Source organism: Microcebus murinus, chromosome 16, assembly GCF_040939455.1.
Source record: "Microcebus murinus isolate Inina chromosome 16, M.murinus_Inina_mat1.0, whole genome shotgun sequence".
NCBI classification, from domain to species: Eukaryota; Metazoa; Chordata; class Mammalia; order Primates; family Cheirogaleidae; genus Microcebus; species Microcebus murinus.
Genome location: NC_134119.1, coordinates 5202230 through 5221936, shown reverse-complemented (window position 1 = coordinate 5221936; position 19707 = coordinate 5202230). Strand labels below are relative to the sequence as shown.

The following is a 19707-nucleotide window of genomic DNA, read 5'->3' as shown; positions in this document are numbered from 1 at the left end:
TTTTCTCGAGCAGAAAAAGGGCACAGGTGGGCACTGAGTTCTGCCCCAATCCAGCGGGCTGCAGCTTTTGCATCTCCCAAAGCGTGCGAGGTGTTTCTCGGGCCCTGCGGTGCAGACGCTTAGGAAACTCGGGGACTGAGGCCAAGCAGCGGTCCCCCCTGGGTTACGGGGTTACTACGGGCCTCTTTAAAAACTCTGGTCAGACGTTACAGTTGACCCTCAACAACACAGGTTTGAACTATGCAGGTCCACTTTCGCATCTACTTTTTTTCAATAAATATATTTGAAAATTTTTGGAGTGTGACAATTTGAACCACATGGCCTAGAAATATAGAAAAATTAAGAAGAAGTGGGTTTGTTGTGAAGGCACAAACTATATGTAGATGCTTATGTGTTAATCGGCTGTTCATGGTATCAGCAAGGCTTCCTGTCAATAAGTAGGCTATCAGTAAGTAGGTAAGTTTGCGGGAACAAAAAGTTATATGTGGATTTTTGACTGCAGGGTGGGGGACAGTGTGCCTTAAAAGCCACATTTTCAAGGCTCAAGTATACTTAGCAAAATAAGTGAGAGTTTCTGTAGTGGCCAGTGTGGGTGCCCCACAACCCCCCTTGAAACCCCCTTGGAGGTCTGTGCGCCCCTCCCCCAGCCTCCCTGTGCATTGCTGCTAATGGCTGGCACCTGGGAGGACCATTCTGGGGCTGCTGGGACGCCTCACTGCTCCACTTTTATGCACCAAGAGGCAGGAGGGTCTGAGCATGCCTTTCCCACGTGCAACTTAATCCAGAGCTCTCCACAGGCCCCTGGGATCAGGCTAAGGCTGGGACTTTGCCTAAAACTGTCCCCCTTGCTCTAGCTTCTCCCCCTCCTAGGTCTTCTCCCCCGACTCCTTTAGTTGTCTCCCTGGGAGCGCATCCTCAATACACCCCTTGCACACAAATGCACATCACAGGGTTTACTTCTGGAAGGCCCCCACTTAAGACAGTTTTTCTTGCAGATCTTATCAGAGCTTTCATCATGCTATGGTGAATGATGTTTTCCCAAGAGGGAGGAAAAACACGCAATGTTTTGCAAACTCACTTAACCCCAATACCTCCCCTTTGATTGGAACCACCTGCCTGAGCAAGTGTTTTCACTGCGCTCTCTGAATGCTGCCTGAACTAAACAGAGAGGCTGAACGCATGGTTTGAGGCGGCCCAGCAGCCCGGAGGAATCGCTTCCTCTCCGCTCAAGGCACCCTGGGGTTGTTGCTGAGCGGGTAAGGGGTGGCGAGAAAAGCCACACATGGCCAAAGAAGTGAAAACGCCTTGTTCCAAAGAATTGTAAAATTTATTGTGTAAGTATTGCAGCTTTTCAGAATGCCGTCATTGCCACTAATGAGTGCCGACACACAACAAGCAACGTCTTCAGGCCCGTGGACTGGCATCCAGACACAGTCGCAGGCGGCAGCACCGTGGGCGCCGCAGCGGGCGAGCCGCGCAGAGCTGACATGAGTCTAGCTCCAACAGAACTCGGCGAACAGGGCTGCCAGGCAGGGCGCTCCCACGCCGGAACGCAGCCTCTTAGCAGCAGCGACAGGAATCAGGCAGGCAGCGGAGAGCGGGCTGTGGCCTTCTGCGCTCTATAGTACAGCAAAGCTTCAAGCACTGTTTCTGGAAAAAAACATTTTTTTTTTCTTTCCTTATCACCAAGATGTTTTGTGGTTCTGGAAGGCGTGTGTCGCACACGTAGGGAAAACACGGTTCTCTGGAACGCACAACACACAGGACGACCGAGGACAGGGACGGCGTCTGGGTCTCGCCCCGACCGGGCTTTTGCGACACGTGGGGTCACTTTTAACTCTTTGCAGAAACTCTGGGCTCTGGGGGACACGGGTGGCTCTCGGTACAATCTGACACACCCGTGCCGACCTTGCAGGGGAGACGACCTTCCTCCTCCGCAGGGAAGGTGGCGGCCGCACGCCGGGAATCGAGAGGGCAGGAGCGGCACTCGGCCACCTTCTCCCGCCCCGGGTGGAACAGCAGAACCCCGAAGCCAGCCTGCCCTCCTCTCCCTCTCCTTCCACCCAGCCACTTCCGAGGACCCCGCCTAGCTGCCTCCTGGATCGGGGCTTCCCAAGGGGGGTCCGAGGCTTTTCAAAGACAACACGACAACCAGCATCTAGAGGAACGCGTGCAGCCCCCAGAGCTCTGGGCTCAAGCAGAGCCGCCAAGAGCTTCGCTCTGGTCGTAGTGTCCAGACAGACGCCCTGTCGGTTTTCTGGGGATGCACCTGCTTTTCACAAGCCACTCTCCCCAGTGCAACTGTCACCCACTGGGCCTGGAGCCCAGGGACACTGGACTTCAGTACTGGCTTGATGGAGGGCTGGGGTCAGTCGCCCGCTCCTCCCCTTCCTCCTCTCTCCCAGCACATCCAGACCATCCACGAAGCGACCAGACTCCAACACTTTGGCTCCAGAGGACAGGGGGACGTGTCCTGGCTTTTGGCTGACGCCGCCTGCACACACGGGGTCCACGCCTAGGTTTCTGACCCAGACGGGAGTCACACTCAGTCCTTGATGAAAAAGGCCGGGGGCAGCAGGGGGCAGCTCGCCTAGCAGCCGGGCACATCCACGGCGGAGGGGGCGAGGCCAGGAGTGGGCAATGGGGCGTCTGAAAAGAAGCAAAACTCTTTGCGGACCCCGGGGGGGACGCCAGTCCCGAGTGAGCGAGGCGCTGTCCACGACCCCCCCGCCCACGACAAGAGGGCCACTGCTTCCTCGGTAAGGCACTAGCGACGCGTCTCATAAGGATACGTTTAAATTAGCTTTGTAAGTGTGTCCCTCTTCCTTTCAGGATAAACTAGGTTGACTTCTCTGCACGATCTTTTCAAAACACCCTCTTCAAGAGAGAAGCAGACTCTATGCTCAAGACCCCAGGGAGCGACAGGTCCTGCTGTTGCCCGGGGACGAGAAGGTTCTAGCAGGCTGGTCAGCGTGCAGACCGCATGCCCTCTTGGCTGCCATGTGCTCAAAACATGCATACATGCATAAGTAGTTTACACGGTCAGAACTCCAAGGCTGCCCTCAGACTTCTGTTTTCAAGTAATAGCAAGGTGGCTTGCACGCCCGAGTTACTGCCTCTCACGGCTTTCTTTTACGTCGGTCCACTTTTACGTGGACCAGCAGAGGACAGACGCCTCCATGGGATGGGGGTGGCGGTGGCCAGGAGCCCACAGCAGGGCCGGGAGGGACCCCAGTCCTGCTCTCTCCTGCCACCTGCCCCTCCTGCTGCGCCCCTGCACACCCCCAGCCGGGCACCCGCCGACCCCAGAGCTGCTCAGTGCAGACCTGGCAAGCGATGACAACGACACGCGTGACAACACAGACACACAACACGCCCGACCACTGCTCCTGCGGGGGAGGGACCGAACGGGTGGGAACGGAGACGGGAGACAGGTCTGGTCCCAAAGCCCGGGGCCCGGTGGCCGGTTCGCCTGCTCTGCCCCTTGTAACGCTTCCCCACGTCCCGGGGGAAACCCGGGCTTGTCGCCTTTTTGTCTCCGGCCTCTCGTGTGGGAGTCCATACACGGGTGGGGGGACAGACGGGTGAGGCCTGACCGCTGACAGCTCGGGTCCTTCCTCCTGCCGGCGAGCCCAGCCGCCCAGCCTCCCGGCAGCGCCACCACCGACCCGCCGGGCGCCTGCGCAGACCTGCACCTCCGCCCTGGGGTGTCCCGGGGTGTCCCCGGCAACGTGCGCAGGGAGTGGCCCGCTCCTCCCCACGGGGACCTCCACGGTTGGAAATAAGAGGAAAGGCGGATTCTTTCGGTAACAGTTTATTGTCATCTGGGGAAGGGGCAAGACCACCGCCCGGGACCGGGCGCCTCCGCGGGGCTTTCCTATGCCGTCTGCGATCGCGGGGCTGTCTGGCCCACGGGGAAAAAGACGTGCCTCCTTCGGCAGGGAATGTGTGGCGCCGACACCCTGTCGCTGGACAGAGCTCCACGCGGCAGGGAAGCGGCCCCTCGGGACGCCCCCCGCAGCCGGGACCTCACCCCTGCCGGCGTCGGCTCCGAGATCCCCACACCTCTCCCTGCGGTCCCGGCAGGCGCGAGAGAGGCTCCCGTCAAACAAGCACTGACATATTTATATTAAAAAATAGTGCAAAATCTCAACATTTATATAAATAACTCTAAACCCCTGCTTTGTAATTTTTTTTCTTTGCAAGGTAATACACACTTTCTGAGTTGGCACTCAAAAACTGCCATTTGTTTTTCCTCTTCTAGTTCAGAAAACATCTTTTTTTTTTTAATAGGCCTCTTCTAATACAAAAATACTCCTGCCCTCGCACATACAGTCTCTCTTATTTTATATATATTTATATATATAATATTGCAGATCTTTAAACAAAGGTTTTTGTGCAAATATGTCTTTAAAGTTAAGTGAAATCATCATAAACGAAAGAAAATAAGCATTCACGCACGCAGCTCAACTAGAGACAAACAAACAAAAAAAGACTACTGTAGAATTTTTTTTTTCTCTTTTGCCTTCAAGACGCATCTCGACAAAGAAACGTGGATTTTCTGCAAGCTTTCGTAGCTTGTGCATTCGGGCCAGACATCACATGTAAATATTTATACACAGAGAGGCGGGAGAGGACGGCCACACGCTGCGTGTTCCGTGTGCCGCCGCCTCCCCCTCTCTCCTCCCGTGAGAGGTGCAGAGAGAGGTGCAGAGCGTTCTAGAGCGTTCTGCCTCCCGCCCGCCGCGGCGGCCGGGCCCTAGAGAGGGTGTCCTTTCTGCTTCTCCTTCTCCTTGCTCCACAGGCCGGCGCTCTCCAGGGCCGCCGGGTGTGTGTGCGGGGGCCGCGTCCCCTCCAGCAAGGAGGGCGGCCCGCTGCCCTGCTGGTGCTGGAAGGCGGAGCCGGGGCAGTGGCCGATGACCTCGCTGTAGGCGGGCGGCGGCCCCTCCATGCGCCCGCCGCTGCCGTAGCACGTGGCGCTGATGCCCGAGTTACTGCTGGGGGGGCGGGGGCCGCCGGGCCCGGCGCCGTCCATCAGGTCACTGTCAAAGACGGTTCTGTTCGGGGGCGCGCGCACCGACTCGCGGTTCAGCTCCAGCTGCTGCTCGGGGTCCCGCAGCTGCAGGGTGCAGGGGCCCTGGTAGGGTGGGGGCTCCTCCCCGTCCGACAGCGAGATGGTGGGCGGCAGGTCGATCTCGTGCTGCAGGTACGGGTAGGTGGGCTGGAAGCGGTGGAAGCGGTCACGCTGGGCGAAGGCGGGCACGGCCAGGCGGTCGGCAGGCCGGGGCGGGGTGTAGACCTGCGGCTGGAGGGAGCAGAGGGCAGTGAGGAGGGCGGCTGTCTCAGGCCGCCCCCCCCAGACGCAGATCCTCAGACAGGGGGGCTGGCTGCACTGACTCGGCTCCCTGGGCAGCGGGAGGCGGCAGGAAAGGGGCCCAGCAAGGACGCGGCCTCCGCCTGTCCCCCGGGAGCCCTGGAGCGTGCAAGGCAGAGCCGCACAGCCCCCCTGAAACGGGGCGGCCCACTCGTGCCCCCACCCTCCGGGGACAGGGAGTCTACAGTGCTAGGCAAGGACACCGATTCAGGGAAGAGAGTAAGAGCCTTTGGCAGCCAGTGCTCTCCCGGCAGGGCCACCAGAGGGGCAGGGCTCGGTGGGGGCAGGGGAGGGGAGGCAGCGCCGGCTCTTACCTCTGGGATCCCGCTGCCCGACACCGTGCTCTCCGAGGGCCAGAGGCATCCTTCCTGCAGGGGAGGACAGGGACAGGCAGGGTCAGTGGTGGGCGGGGGTGGGAGAGCCCGGCTGTGGCTCTGAGCCCGGTCGCCCAGGGAATGGGTCCTGAACCCCTGCGCTTCCCTGCCCCACATCTGGAGGACACGAAGACAACTGCCTCCTCACCCGTCCCTCAGCTCTTGCTGCTGTCCCTGGAAACCGGACTCACCCTTTCCAAAACATGCACCCATTCGAGGGTCCCCCTTCTCAGAGCCCCCAGGCAGCTTCCCACGGCTTGCAACAAAGCCCAGCGTGGTCGCCCCTCCTGGTCTGACTCTCCCCGCCTGGACCACCTGCTGGCCGTGTGACCTGGGGCAAGTTACTGAACTCAGATGCTGCCGTTCCCGTATCTGAAAATGTGAATAACTACAGTACTGGCCTGTTGGGGTTAAAGATCTTAACAGGTCAAACGTAAAAAACACGTGGAGCCCACGTGCCCCTAAGGGAGGGAATGAGAGTGTTGGGTGTCACCACTGTACTCTGGCCAGCCACCACGACCAGCTCCCTGGTGTCCCGACATGCTAAGCATGTGCTGCAGGGCCTTTGCACTGGCTGCCTCGCTGCCTGGCCAGCTCCTTCTTTGTTTTCAGTTCCAGGGTCTCCTGTGAACTCTCTCTGACGCCATCATCTAAAGGCGCTCTCCCATGAACTAGCCTGTCGCCTGTCCTATCTGCAGCCACCTTGCCTGTGTATTTATTTATCTTTCCACAGTCCATCTCTCCCTCTAAATTATGAACAAACCTGTAATTACTGACATCCCAGTTTATAGGTGGAGAAACAGAGGAGAGTTGAAGTGCCCAAGGGGGATGCTTTGCCATAAAACAACAGTTTGGTCACCAACAAACGCGGAATACGGTGTCACTTCTGTGCCAAGCTCTGGGCCGGTGGCACGGGCATAGCACCACCGCAGGAAGCTCCCAGCCCCTGCTGAGTCCCCTGCTGTAGCTCCTCCAAGGAAAGGGGGACCCCATGCTGCAATCAAGGTGTCTGAGTTGCCCAAGACGCCACCAGGGAGAGCCCTGGGCCCCGGGGAAGGGATGTCTGTTCATTTTATAGCTTTAGTGAGATATAACCGATATGTAATAACTCATATTCAAAGTCTGCAATTGGGTAAGTCCGGGGATATGTATCTACCAAGAGCCTGTTACCACAACCAAGATAACGAACACATCCATCACTCCAGAAGTTTCCCTGCGGGCACGTTTAATTGAGGGTTCCCAGGTGGGATGTGTCTTACCTGCAGCCTAGGTGGGAACTGCCAGAGGACGGCAATTCCCCAAATGGCCACTAGGGGCCTCTGTGGCTCTCAAGACTGTCCCGTCAGGACGGACTCACCTTGTGCCTAGGGGCTGCCCTACACCTGAGCCTCACCCTCTGGCCACCCTCCTTACCCTGTCTGACCAGTGGGGAGGTGGCAACTGAGAGGTAGACACTGACCCAGTGTCACTCGGTGAGGTGACGGGCCAGAGCACATCCAGGGTCACGGGAGGGGCAACCTGCCCGTGAGGGGCAGGCAGGTGGGGCACGAGCCGCTGGCTGGACACGGGGAGGCGAGGACTCCCAGGGGTCACCCTGCAAAGGGGCTCAGACAGGACAGCCACGCCAGGTGCAGGGCACAGGTGAGCAGTGGGACGCCGGCTGGGCCCAGGCAGGCAGCAGCTGTGTTGGGGTCTCTGTGGGAGGTCACGGGGCCCAGAGACTCCTCAGACGCGCCTGTCTGGCAGGGGGTCCCCAGGGGGGCCGCCGCGTTCTGCTTTCGGTATAACAGGGCTCTGTGTTTACCCAGCCGGGCCTCCCCGGGGGCCTGTGCGGGCGGCTGGGTAGACAGACTTTCTATCAGGCTCAGGCTCAGGTGTCCAGGGAGCCGGACCCCGCCCTCCTCCCCGACAGCAAAGCCCCGGCTGCTAAAGCAGGGCTACCTGCCTGGCGACGGCCAGGCCCTTCCTGCCCAGACCTGGGCACGTGCATGCTCCCTGGCACGAGACTAGCTTCACCTTCCCCGGGGCCCTAGGCCCGCACAGGGTGGGCAGAGAGGTGCTGGCTTCACCCCAACCCACAGACACACACACTGAGGCTCCGAGGGCCAAGCCGGCCCAGCCTGCAGCACGTGCTCCCTGGGCTGTACTCCCCCAGCCGTGCTCTCAGACTGTGCTCCCCCAGCCGTGCTCCCAGACTGTGCTCCCCCAGCCGTGCTCCCAAGGCTCATCTGCCTCCGCTCCCCCCAGCACAGGAGGACAAAGGGGGCCACGGTCTCTTCAAACCACCACCACCAAGCACTGTAGCCTCAGGCCAGTGTCCTGCCTCTCTGATGCCAGCTCCGCCTCTAAGTGGGTGAGCCCTGAGGTCCCAGGCAGGTGGCTCACCCCCAGGCAGACAGTGGCCCTGTTGCTGGGCGACAGCAACCGAAAACAAACAGGCAGGTGAGCCCTGGGCTTCCACGCGACGGATTCCTTCGGAGCAGCAGACGGAGCAGCAGACACAGAGTCTGCCCCCAGACACCGCGGGGACACGACACGGGCCTCGGGCTGGGGTGCCGGCGTGCCTGTTGGAGGGCAGATGTCCTTTGCCCTGACAACCCGGTGACGCACTGAGGCTGGGGCCTGACGCAAGCGGAGACGCCCAGACCCGCCAGGGATAAGCCTGCCGGCTCGGGCCGCAGCCAGCAGACTCCTCGGCCGACTTGGCTCAGCCCACGGGCTTGGCGCTGCCACCAGCCCCAGGTGTCCCCAGCAGTGAGGAGGCCATGCCCAGCGCCGCCTGTTCTGCGAGTCCTCCCCACACCTGGCACGCCCGGCTCGAGCCTGCCTGCAGCCCCGGGGCTGCCCCCTGCCCCTCACTGTCAAATTACGCACCTGGGCGCCAGGCCCCTGGAGACTAAGGCTGCACCTCCCTCCCGCCCACCTGCGGGAGGACACGAGCTGCAGGGCAGAGAGTGCCCCGAGGAGGAGCCCGGTGTTTGCAGTGCTCAGCCCCTGACTCTGTGGAGTCCTGGGGGGATGTTCCTGAGTTTCCAGAACGCCGGACCACGCTCACCATTCCACTAACATCAAAGTTGGGGTTACCCGAAGAGCAAGGTCCTCCACGCGGCGCCCATCCCCCTTCGTCTTTCTGCGCTTGGCCTAGGAGCAGCTCTCCGGGGGCGTCCCGCAGGTGCGCCACTGCCCCTCCCAGCCCCCGCCCCGTGCCCCACGGCACTGGCTCACAGCCACCCCCAGCGCGGGGGAGGGGGGCGTCCTAGGCACCCGTGTGGGCTCCGCGGCGGCCCACGGAGTGGACGCGCCACAGGACGGAAGTGCTCTCGCAGCCGGCAATGACCGGCCTCGCTCTGTGCTGAGCCCCGAGGCCCCCGGGAGGTGGAACAACCACGAACCCCTTTCACACACAGGAAGTGGAATGGACCAGGGACTGACCACGGGGCCAGACACCCGCAGGGCCCGGGCGCGAGGGCAGGTGTCGGACCCACAGGAAGGCAGCAGGCACCATCCCCCGCACCGCCCCGTTGGGTGCAGAGTCAAAAGCCACGTCCTCGTGCCCTGCCCTCACCCGCAGGCCTCTGCCTGTGCCCACGACGTGTCCCCACTGCCCGCCCCAGCACCCCTGGCCCTGTCCCTGCTCGGCCCCAGCCACCCAGGTAGGGACAGAGAGGCCAGCCCTCGCTGCGCCCCACCCAGCACCGTCACCCCCGACCTCTTGTCCTCACCTCCCCGCGAACGTCGGCTCCGTCACAGCAAGCCCCTGTCGGTGCTGCACGAGCCCCGGAGTCCAGGACGGTGTCCCGCCCGAGGCAGAAGATGCTCAGGAGCCGACCGAGCATGACGACCCTGAGCCCTCCCTGCCGCCCACTTCCTCGTCCTGTCCCTTCTGTGGCTCAGACAGGTCGCCCAGGCAGGTGTCTCACTCCTGCCTACGGGGGTGGGGGGCGCGGGGGGGGGGGAACACTGACAGCAGAGGGTTTCTCAGAGCCTGCATCGAGGTGCCCGCAAGCACCCGGGGGTGGGGGCCCCGCTTACCGAGGAGAGGGCGTCCTCCCTCCGCCTGCCCTGGCTGTGCCGGCTGATGAAGGAGCGTGCGGACAGCTTGTAGTGGCTCAGCAGGCACGTGATCACCACCACCATCACCATCATCACCACCACGATGATGATGATCTGAACAAACTCCAGCTCCGCTGTGGGGACAGAGAGAAGCACGTGAGACTTGGAGGCAGACCCGTGGGCCGCTGGGCGCAGGGCTCAGCCCTTGTGAACTTCACACCTCCTGGCAGAGCAAGGACGCCACCAAGACCCGGGGGCGCCACGCCAAGGCACTTCCTCCCAGCAAGGTCACTGACGGTGCCCGGGGCTGGCGTGTTTGGGGACGCAGCTGTCCTGGGAAGCGGTGTCAGCTGGGAGGACCCAGGGGGGACAGCCGAGGCCCAGACACCCCACTTGTAGGGATCGACCCAAGCATTATTGGGGGCCGGCACGGAGGACCCCAGCTCTGCTCCCAGCGCCTCCCCGGCTGTCCCTGCAGCAGGAGTGACCCGCAGAGAGGCCTGCACGTGGCCCCTGTGCCGGGCAAGGGCTCAGGCAGAGGTCCCGGCCCTGTCACCTGTCCAGGGGAGCCTGGGAGGGGCAGCGGGGAGGAGGGGCCCCCAGAGCGTGGAGAGGGGCCCCCAGAGCGGGGAGAGGGGCCCCCAGAGTGGGGAGAGGGGCCCCCAGAGCGGGGAGAGGGCCCCCAGAGCGGGGAGAGGGGGTGCTGGAAGCAGGTGCGGCGCTGGAACTTGGTGGAACGAACCAAGGGAAGCCGTGTGCACGTGTGTGCACAAGCCCACACGCCATCTGCAGCGCACGCAAATAAGCAGACAGCACGCAGACACACGCACCGCACGGGCCACGCCCAGCACACGCGAGACTCGCGCTCGCCGCCCGACAGGACGGGTGGTGAGGCCCCTGCCCTCGGCGGAGAGGCCCACCGTCCAGATGGCTGCAAGTGCGGCCGTCTCGTCTTTACAGTTTTTTTTTTTGGGGGGGTGGTGGTGGTTTGTTTTTCCCCTGGAAGGCGGAAAAGCCCTCAAGTGCTGGAAAAGGAAGGAGGTTATTTTGATCCTGCCCGAGCCGGCGGCTCCTGCTGACTCAGGCGAGCGTGCCGAGGCCGTCGCGGCAGCTGGCCGGGCCGGTGCCAGCAGAGCCCGCAGCGGCGGGCGGACGCCGGGGCCCTTGGAGGGGGCGCGAGGAGCGGGCCGGGCGGCAGCGGCAGAGCTGCCCCTCCCCAGCCGGATGCCCGGCCCATGGGGCACAGACCTGGTGTGCCGGAGAGGACGCCCAGGGTCACGGCCAAGCCAGTGCCACCGACTCAGCTCCTCCTCCTCCTCCTCCCCCCGAGGGAGGCCTCCAGCTGGGGGGGGGGCGCTGCGGAGGGCAGGTCTCAGGTGGGGCCTGGAACACGTTCCCAGACAAACTCCAGCCCTGGGAGGGCCGCCGTCTCCTGCCACCAGCCTCAGATTCCCCCAGGGGGAGGTGACGGGACATTCACCGTTTATGAAGTGGTGGACGCTTCCCCACACTGAGGCAGTCACCTGCCCCATGTCCACCTGCCACCCCGGCCTGCCCCGTTCCCGCCTTCCCACGACACTTCGGCCCCCGGCACAGCTGCCCGGCAATGCCATTGCACGCACGGCTACTGAGTCAGCGCCTCTCGACGGGCCCGGCTGCACCCCGAGGGACACGTGACAACGTCTGGAGACACCCTGGGCTGCCACAACGGGGGTGCTACTGGCGTCTAGTGGGGGGCAAGGATGCTGCTTAACACCCCACGCTGCCCAGGGCCGCCCCCGCGGCAAAGCAGGGCCCGGTCGCCAGTCCCCGGCTGTGGATCCCTGTCGGGCGGGGCGGGGCAGGCACACCTAGAACAGGTGCTTTCATCATCCCGGTTCCACAGGTGAGTAGGTAAAGTGACAGACGCACCGAGTCCCCAAGCGCAAAGCTGCCGGGCCCCAGGCAGGGCCGGGGGTTGGATGAACTGGCCAAGGGCTGTGGGGAGATTTTCCGCAGCCCCGAGCAGGCCGGGGCGCTGCGAATCGGGCCCGAGCCCGGAGCTGCCCTGGGACGCCGGCACCCTCCTGCCAGGGGGGTGGAGCGAGGCTCGGGCGGGGCCAGGCCTCGGGGCCAGGTCGCCACGCCACACCTCCTGTCTCCCAGACGGGGCAGGTCCAGGGCCGGGGCAGCCTGGCCTGATTCTGCAGGGCCCAGTCCGTCTGGCAGGCCGGGATAAAGCCGGGCATTCAGGGCACAGACAGGGCCTGCTTTGTGTGGCACCCACGCCCCTCCTCCGAGGGCCTGCGATGCCCTGCCCCCAGCCCCGCGCACTCTTCACCCCAGCGACCCCTCCCTCGGGCTCCAGGGGCCCTGCCCACACCAGGCTGCAGGGAGGGAGGGGTGCGGCCGCCTTTGTCCCTGCCCCGGGCCCTGGCAGCCCACGGGACCCAGACAGTGGTGGCGAGACAGCAGCTGGGGTGGCGGGGCCGGCAGGGCCAAGGGGAAGATGGACAGGCCACTGCAGGCAGAGCGGGTGTGGACAGACCCTGCCAGGCCGGCCAGAGGGCAGGAGGATCTGGCTCGTGTGTGTGTGTGTCCACAGACTGACAAAATCACTGCCAGCAACGATCACGGGGCACCCTAAGGCACGCAACGTCACCACCCAGGTCCCTGGGCCACCAGCACTGTTAAGGCACAGGCCCGGAAGAAGGAGACTGCTACGGAGGCGCGCTGGGCCTGGCCTGGAGTCAAGGGCCCTGGGGTGGGGAGGGGACACGGCGGCTCGGTCGGTCAGAGGGTCCGTGTCCCGGCCTGGCTCGGGGTGGCCCTCTGTGCCCGTCACAGTCTGCCTGGGTGGACGACGTGCGTGGCGTGCTCAGCCCGGGAGCGTCCCTGATGCTGCACATGGGCGGCGGGAGCTCACAGGAGGGCAGCCCAGGCACAGGAGCCCTCAAAGAGCGACGACCGAATGCTCTGTGCTCACGGGGGAGTGTCCGACAAAGGCCCGGGAAGGGGGCCCTGAAGGAGCCGCAGCCTTGGCGCCAGGGGGAGGCAGAGGCCACGAAGGGCACAGGCCACGAAGGGCACAGGCCGCGTGCACGGGAGGCAGCAGAGCAGGGTGGGAGCAGGGCACGCCAGCTGCGGAGGCATGGAGGGGTTCGGGGTGGCCAGCAGTTCAGCACCCCCACACATCAGTAAGGGGACACCCTAAGCTGGGTGTTTTGGCCAAGGAGGCCCCGAGACCCCCCGTCCGGGTCTCATCAAGCCCCGCCCAGCACCAGCACTGCCAGGAGGGGCCCTTGGGTGGACCCACCGCCGACCGCCCTTGGCCATGCGTTGAGGGGCTCTTGCCCCCCGACAGCAGCCCCCCAAGCACCTTCGTGCCCACGGTGCCACTTCCGGGGACACCGCCCGTGGGGTTCGCGGACCAACCAGCACCTGCTGGTAGAGGCTGCACACTGGAGGCCCAAGGACACCGCGCCCACGATGCCCGGCCCAACCGCGTTCCCACCTGGCGTTAAAGGCACAGAGCTGGGAGCGGCCGCCCTCTACACAGGCTTGTGCCGTCCACGTGGCTCCGGGCCCCACGTGGGCCGTGGCATGCCACACGCCTCGACACTACCTGCCAGGCCCTGCCCGGGTGCTGGCAAGTCCTGGTCCTCCTCCACCGCTCACTCCGTGCCCGGGGCAGGCGGCGTCGGTCAAGCGCGAGCTCTCCACCCAGCCAGCCCACACCCCTGGACGGGCACCACTGCCCGATCAGCAAAGGGCCCCGGGGAGAGGAGGGAGACCCTCCGTCCTCGGAGTCAAGTCGGCAACGCGACACCTGCACGAAGCAGCGCCAACCTGAACACGTCTCTGCACCCGAGACAGCTCACGGAATCCTCCCGTGCGCCCTCGTTTGTTCCCCGGGCGCAGCGGGGATGGCGGAACCCACTCTGCAGAGGGGCGAGCTCGGGCGGCCGGGACGCTGGGAGACCCCGGTGCCTCTCGCCAGCCAGAGGGAGCCTCGGGCCGCGCGGCCCTGGGGCAGCCGCATCCCTGACCTCTCCCGAGAACTTAGAAGCTGTCCATGGCGCTGGCTGGCCTCAAGGCTGGCAGCTCATTCACAAGTTTTAAGAAGGGCTGCCCTGTAATCCTAGTACTTTGGGAGGCCAAGGTGGGAGGAATGCTTGAGGCTAGGAGTTTGAGACCAGCCTGGGCAATTAGAGCAAGAAGAATAAATAAAAAATTAGCCAGGCACAGTGTTATGTACTTGCAGTTCCAGCTACTGGAGAGGCTGAGGCAGGAGGATCGCTTGAGCCCAGGAGTCGAGGTTGCTGTGAGCTGTGATGACGCCACCTCACTCCAGCCTGGGCAACAGAGCAAGACCTTGTCTCAAAAAAAAAAAAAAAAAACCAAAAAAAAAAAAAAACCTTTTAAAAGGGCCGAGCAGGCCAAACCCAAGGCATCTTCAGGGTCGCTCAGCTACTAACCACAGATATGGAGCCACACTGACCCTGCCTCAGTTTCCTGGTCTGACAGACCGCTCCTTTACCTGGGCCTGGAGCAGACATCCCAGGCCAAATGCCCAGTGTGGCACATGCAGGGCTGGGCTCTACACTGTCCCCAACCTCAGCTCTCAACTGTCCGGTGACCACAGGACACAGGCCGAGGACAGGGCAGGTGGCAGGTGGTCTGGTCCACAGCCCAGGCTCACTGCAACCATCATCGTAAGAAGTGTTATGACTCTGACAGCAACAACACATGCCCCAGGACCCCCAGCTCAGGGACCATCACTGTCCCCATTTTGCAGATGGGCAAACCAGGGCTTAGGGAGAAGTTGCCCTGGATTGTGCAACTAGAAAGAGCAGGGCTGAGCCCCGAACCCAGAGCCGCCCCGGTAAGACCTAAGAAGGGAAGAGGGCTTCATTCTCCTGCTAAATTCTCCCAGCTCTCCCGAAGGACTCCCCGTGCCCTGGGAACCTCTGGGGGTGCGGTTTGACCCAGGCCCGGTCTCCCCTCTGGCACCTGCCAGCCCGTCGCTGCGTGAGCCCGGGCACACCTGCGAGCTGAAGTCCCTCATCTGCAAAGGAACTACTAGGGGACCCGGGGTGTGAAATAACGACGTAAGAGCTCAGAACAGGGCAGAAGACGGGGGCACTCACCGTCATCACTGTCACCATGGCTGACACCCTTTGGGGGATAAAAAGCATCCCTCGCCCCAACGATGTCCCGGAAATGCTGAGGTTGGGCAGGCTGTAGAGCAAAAGCCTGCCGGCCTCTGGCCCCCGGTCAGAGGTTTGAGCTAGGAGGGAGCCCCAAAAGGCTGCCAGGCTCCAGGGGGGCCTGGCTGTGCGAACGGGGGCTGCAGGGAAAGGGACACACACCGGGAGGGCCAGGGAGCAGCTCCGGCCACTTTCCTTGGTGATTTTTCCCTGGGGTGGGTGATGAACGCAGCAGGCTCTCAGGGGTGACCAAGCCCATCTTCCACATGCACAACAAGGCCACTCTAATTTAATTTAGTGTCCTCTTTCCTTGTGAATAATTTCAAATTAACAGGCTCGTGCGCCTCACTGGAGTGGCCGCCCCCCGCTTTGCATCCTCGCCCAGAGACAGACGCAGTCCCGCTGAGACGTGTGCACGTGGCCGGGCCTCTCCCGGCCCACGTCAGACCAGGGGGCGCGGTCTGTGAGCCCAGGGCCCCGCCAACGCCGGGCACGGGGGCCAGCCCTCACCCACACCGCCCGTTTGCTCACTGACAGTCTGCGAGGTGAACACGGGCATGACCCCCCGCTTTACAGACAAGAAAACTGAGGCTGAGGGAGGTGAGGCCGCTGGCCCAAAGCCACACAGCCCAGGGGCCCAGAACCAAGGCTCCCCGGCCCCTGGCCAGGGCTTTCGTGGCTAGGCTGGGCCAACCGCCCCACCCCCAGCAGCCCTGAGTGTGACGATCCCAGAAGGCCACGAGCAGGTCCAGTTCAAGCAAAGAGCTTGCACTGAGTGTGACCGACCCTCCGGCCGGATCAGAAATGCCTGGAGCACCCACGCCACCGCGCCGGGATTTGTGGACGGTGAAGCCCACCTCCCGCCAGAACTCCGTGCGGAAGGGCCCCCGTGCTGGGGCTCGGGCACCTCCCACGGCGCGGCACAGGGGCACCGACAGCTGCCATTTCCACGGCCACCTCCCGTGTGCCCAACCCCCCTCCGAGGACCTGTTCTCCTCACAATTCTCTCGGCCTCGGTCGCAGGCGGGAGCCGCCCCACCCCAGCACGGCCCCAAGCCTGCGGCGTCCGAGTTCTTTTTTTTTTTTTTTGAGACAGAGTCTCGCTCTGTTCCCCAGGCTAGAGTGAGTGCCGTGGCATCAGCCTAGCTCACAGCAACCTCCAACTCCTGGGTTCAAGCGATCCTCCTGCCTCAGCCTCCCGAGTAGCTGGGACTACAGGCATGCGCCACCATGCCCAGCTAATTTTTTCTATATATATTAGTTGGCCAATTAATTTCTTTCTATTTATAGTAGAGACGGGGTCTCGCTCTTGCTCAGGCTGGTTTCAAACTCCGCCTCGGCCTCCCAGAGTGCCAGGATCACAGTGCCCTGAGCACCGGGCCTGTGGCGTCCGAGTTCTCCCTGCCCCGAGCCCTGGCGGCGCAGCAGCCTGCGGACGCTTCACCAGAATACAGTTTTTTTTTTTTTGTTTTTTTTTGAGACAGAGTCTGGCTTTGTTGTCCAGGCTAGAGTGAGTGCCATGGCGTCAGCCTAGCTCACAGCAACCTCAAACTCCTGGGCTCAAGCGATCCTTCTGCCTCAGCCTCCCGAGTAGCTGGGACTACAGGCATGCGCCACCATGCCCGGCTAATTTTTTATATATATATCAGTTGGCCAATTAATTTCTTTCTATTTATAGTAGAGGCGGGGTCTCGCTCTTTCTCAGGCTGGTTTTGAACTCCTGACCTTGAGCAATCCGCCCGCCTCGGCCTCCCAGAGAGCTAGGATTACAGGCGTGAGCCACCACGCCCGGCCCAGAATACAGTTTTTAATACAAAATACATCGCGCTAAAAACAGAAGCCGGGTAGGTGTTGATTAGTTAATACAAAAAAGGAAAAAAAAACAAAAAAAAACAAAACAGAAGCCGGCGACACTGAAATGCGGTCATCGAACTCTTGACCAGACTTGGGACACGGGAACAACTCTCGGGATGGGGTTTGTGCGACGCAGGAACGGAATCGCGTTGAGTGGACTCTCCGTGGCCCGGGGCCCACGGGAATCACAGTTGTGGTGCTTGCCAGAGACGTGGCCAGTGTGGAACGCAGCCAGCGGTTGCCACCGCGGTGGCCGTGGCCAGCTGCCTGCGTTTCAGTGAGAGCTTAGCGAGGGTGAAGATGTAATTCTTTCCCGTCGAGTGTTGGGGCTCCAGCTCTTGGTGGCGGGGCCTGGACCTGGATTTGGAGCAGAGCAAGAGCCTCAGTTCGAATCCCTGTCTCGGTACTTCCCAGATGAGGATGGGGGTGCGGGAGGGTGCTGCCTCGGAGTTCCTCGGTGCGCCAGGAATGCGCCCAGCCCAGACGGGTGTGAGGAGTGTGCGAGACTGCTCGAGCTTCCCGACCGTGGGGAGCTGCGGCTCCTGTCCGCTTCCTCAGCTGGAGAGCAGGGCAGAGTCCACCTGGCTCCGCCAGCCCCAGGGAAGTTTCCAGACCAGACGACCTCCCCACCCCCACCACCGCGTCTGTCCCGGGGGAAGGGCCGCCCTCGCCCTCCCTGGTTAACAAGCAGCCCGTGCATGCAGCCCTGTCTGGCCTCCTGGCCGCACACCGAGGAATTAGGAATTGGCGCTGTCTGAAATTTATGAAAATCTAATCTCGTTAGGCCTGCCTGGATGAGACCCGCGGGCGGCGGCCTCATTGCCATTCCGTAGTCATTCCGTAGAGCCCCGCCGGCCTGAAGTTCCAGCCCTTCCCCCACCCCACCACATTTGAATAAGAACACCCCCCACCCCACCGAATTTCAAGTAAAATCAAACCAGACGTCAAAGGAATAACTTTCTGATCGCTCCGGTGCCATTTCAAACACCCCCGACGGCACGTCTGTTTCTTAGGGTGAGACCTTTTATGGGTAAAAAAAAATTGCTCTGTCGCCTCTCGGAGGTTTGGGGGGTGGTTGGCAAATCTAGGCCAGTTTTCTCCTTTTTAAAAACAGACTGCACCGCCGCCACCATTGCGTTCTGAGTGCTTGCTCCTGGCCACGTGCACAGCTGGGCATCTGGCACCCCGACGGGGAACGCTGAGACCCTTTCCCCGCGCTGGGGAGGAAGTGGATGCTCAGGGGGTCGCACGCTCAGCCGGGGGCTGGGGCCGAGGCAGCTCCCTACCCTGCTGCTCTTGGATGGATCTTACGGTACAGGTTGCGGGTGTGAGGGCTGCCCCAGTAGCCCTGGGTTCAAATCGCAGCTTTGCCACTTACTGTGACCGTAGGCAAATCACTCGGTGTCCCCATCTGGGGAAATGACGGAGTCAACCAAGTCTCCACTTGACAAGGTGGCAGAGAGAACTTTTTTTTTTTTAGACAGTCTCGCTATGTTGCCCGGGCTACAGTGCATGGCATCAGCCTAGCTCACAGCAACCTCAAACTCCTGAGCTCAAGCAATTCTTCTGCCTCAGCCTCCCGAGTAGCTGGGACTACAGGCATGCGCCACCATGCCCGGCTAATTTTTTTTATATGTCTTTAGTTGTCCGGCTAATTTCTTTCTATTTATAGTATCGACGGGGTCTCACTCTTGCTCATGCTGGTTTTGAACTCCTGACCTTGGGCAATCCTCCTGCCTCGGCCTCCCAGAGTGCTAGGATTACAGGCGTGAGCCACCGTGCCAGCCACAGAGAGAACTTCTTAACTTCCCAGGGGTCCTCCTGAGCCCGGGGCTGGGTCCCCCATGCCTGTCCCCTCTGCCCACACAGACCTGAGTGGATGTGGACAAGGCCCACCTGAGCGAGCAGGTGCCCCTGCCTGCCCCACAGCGCAGAACGACGCAGGCTGCAGCTCCCTGCAGATGAAATAGCAGACCCGGACACTTTCGGTGTGAGCCCTTAGCCTGAGCCTGGGGAATCAGCTTCGGGGTGTCAATCTCCCCATTCTCTCTCTCGCATTCTCTCGGGGTCCCCCCTCGTGCACTCCACTCTCAGCACCTTGTTTCTCTTCTGTCAAACGCCAGGCACGTGCCGTCTCGCCTCAGGGCCTTTGCACATGCCATGCCTTCTGCCTGGAATGATCTTTCCCCAACCTCCTGGGGGCTTGCTTCTGACCTCTGCTCCCATGTTGCTGCCTCAGCGAGGGGACCCCGGAGCTCCCTGTCCCCAAGCCAGGCGCCCCCATGCCCTGTGCTGCTTTCTCCTTCTCTGCAGCACTAACGCGGAATGCTGCACACAACCCGTCTGTTGGCTCGTCTCCTGCCCCAGAGTGGACCTGGCTTATCCTGTGGTGTCCCAGCGCCTGGTATAGCGCCTTCCTGAGCAGGCACCCAATAAACGTCCGTCCCCGTGTGCAAAGGTGACGTGGCAGGCCCACGGCGGGGCCACGTGACACAGGGAGGCACAGCCACAGACCTGTGTGCGCCGGCAGGAAGCCATCAAGTAAGATGAACTCATTTTGGGTTAAAGAAAGAACAAACATGTACCTTTAAACATAAAGGTGGATTCTTCCGACACACACCTACACTTGCAGGTGCCCATCTGGATCTGCACAAGCCAGGGACCAGCACGGTACACAGGACGCCGCCAGCTGTGGGTGCCCCGGGCACAGCCCACGGAGGGGAGGGGCACCCCCTCCCACGTAACGCACTTCTGCATCCTCAGCATTCGTGAGCACATACAACTACACTGACAGTAAAAACGAGAAAGATTTAAGAGCATCTGTCGGTGTCCACAACAGCAGGCTGCTGCCGTAATTGAGGCT

At 62.0% G+C, this 19707-nt stretch overlaps 1 protein-coding gene across 4 annotated transcripts in view; it reads right to left on the bottom strand.

Moving 5' to 3' along the window:
* Positions 1–3798: 3798 nt before the first annotated feature.
* Positions 3799–19707, bottom strand: part of PMEPA1 (prostate transmembrane protein, androgen induced 1) — a 66861-nt gene continuing 50952 nt past the window's right edge. For all 4 annotated transcript variants that reach the window (XM_076010847.1, XM_012770467.3, XM_012770470.3 and 1 more), the window contains exons 2-4: positions 9781–9935; positions 5689–5742; positions 3799–5305 (exon numbers count right to left, since the gene is read on the bottom strand). In XM_076010847.1, coding sequence (XP_075866962.1) covers positions 4760–5305; positions 5689–5742; positions 9781–9935 — 755 coding nt within the window. In that variant the 3' untranslated portion in view covers positions 3799–4759. The remainder of the gene's footprint in view (positions 5306–5688; positions 5743–9780; positions 9936–19707) is intronic.